General features: G+C 67.6%; 1 protein-coding gene across 1 annotated transcript in view; it reads right to left on the bottom strand.

The window, feature by feature from the left end:
* Positions 1-132: 132 nt before the first annotated feature.
* Positions 133-485, bottom strand: part of H696_04193 (hypothetical protein) — a gene marked incomplete at both ends in the record, with an annotated part of 4,132 nt that continues 3,779 nt past the window's right edge. Inside the window, one exon of the mRNA XM_009498070.1 lies at positions 133-443. Within this exon, the coding sequence (XP_009496345.1) occupies positions 134-443 (310 nt within the window). The remainder of the gene's footprint in view (positions 444-485) is intronic.

Below are 485 nucleotides of genomic sequence, written 5' to 3'. Positions count from 1 at the left end.
ATGGCCGTCGCGAATCCCAAAAGCCCTCTGGCCATCCGAAGGAGGGCATTGTATTAACCAATGTTCTCCGGGGGATGCCCAAGTATTCACCGATTTCCCTCTCTGCCAGCATGGGCCGCAGTCCAGCCAGACCTCGGGCCTCGGCTTCCAGGTTCCGACTCAGCCCCGGCGCCAACAGCTGCACATGCGTCCCCGGACCGGACCCATGCGCCCGAGGGTCGAAGTATGCGAGCTGACGATGCGCCGATAGCCGGACCAGCGCATGGCTCTCCTCGCCCCCCGGCGACCCTTCACCCGGGGGGGCCTGGTGCACCGGCGAAGTGGCCGGCAGGAAGCGCCGCGTGTACTCCCCCAGCGTCAGCCGGTCCAAACCCCCCGGCCGGGTAAGTTGCCGCACCGGCCGCCCGTCGGGACGGGGTACCACCACCCCCGGCTCGTAGTACCTGATGTACCAGCGGAGTTGAGCGGCCGACATCGCCAACTGC

This window comes from Fonticula alba, assembly GCF_000388065.1.
Source record: "Fonticula alba strain ATCC 38817 unplaced genomic scaffold supercont2.6, whole genome shotgun sequence".
NCBI classification, from domain to species: domain Eukaryota; order Rotosphaerida; family Fonticulaceae; genus Fonticula; species Fonticula alba.
Note: the sequence above shows the minus strand (reverse complement) of the source record. Positions and strands in the feature narration are given on the sequence as shown.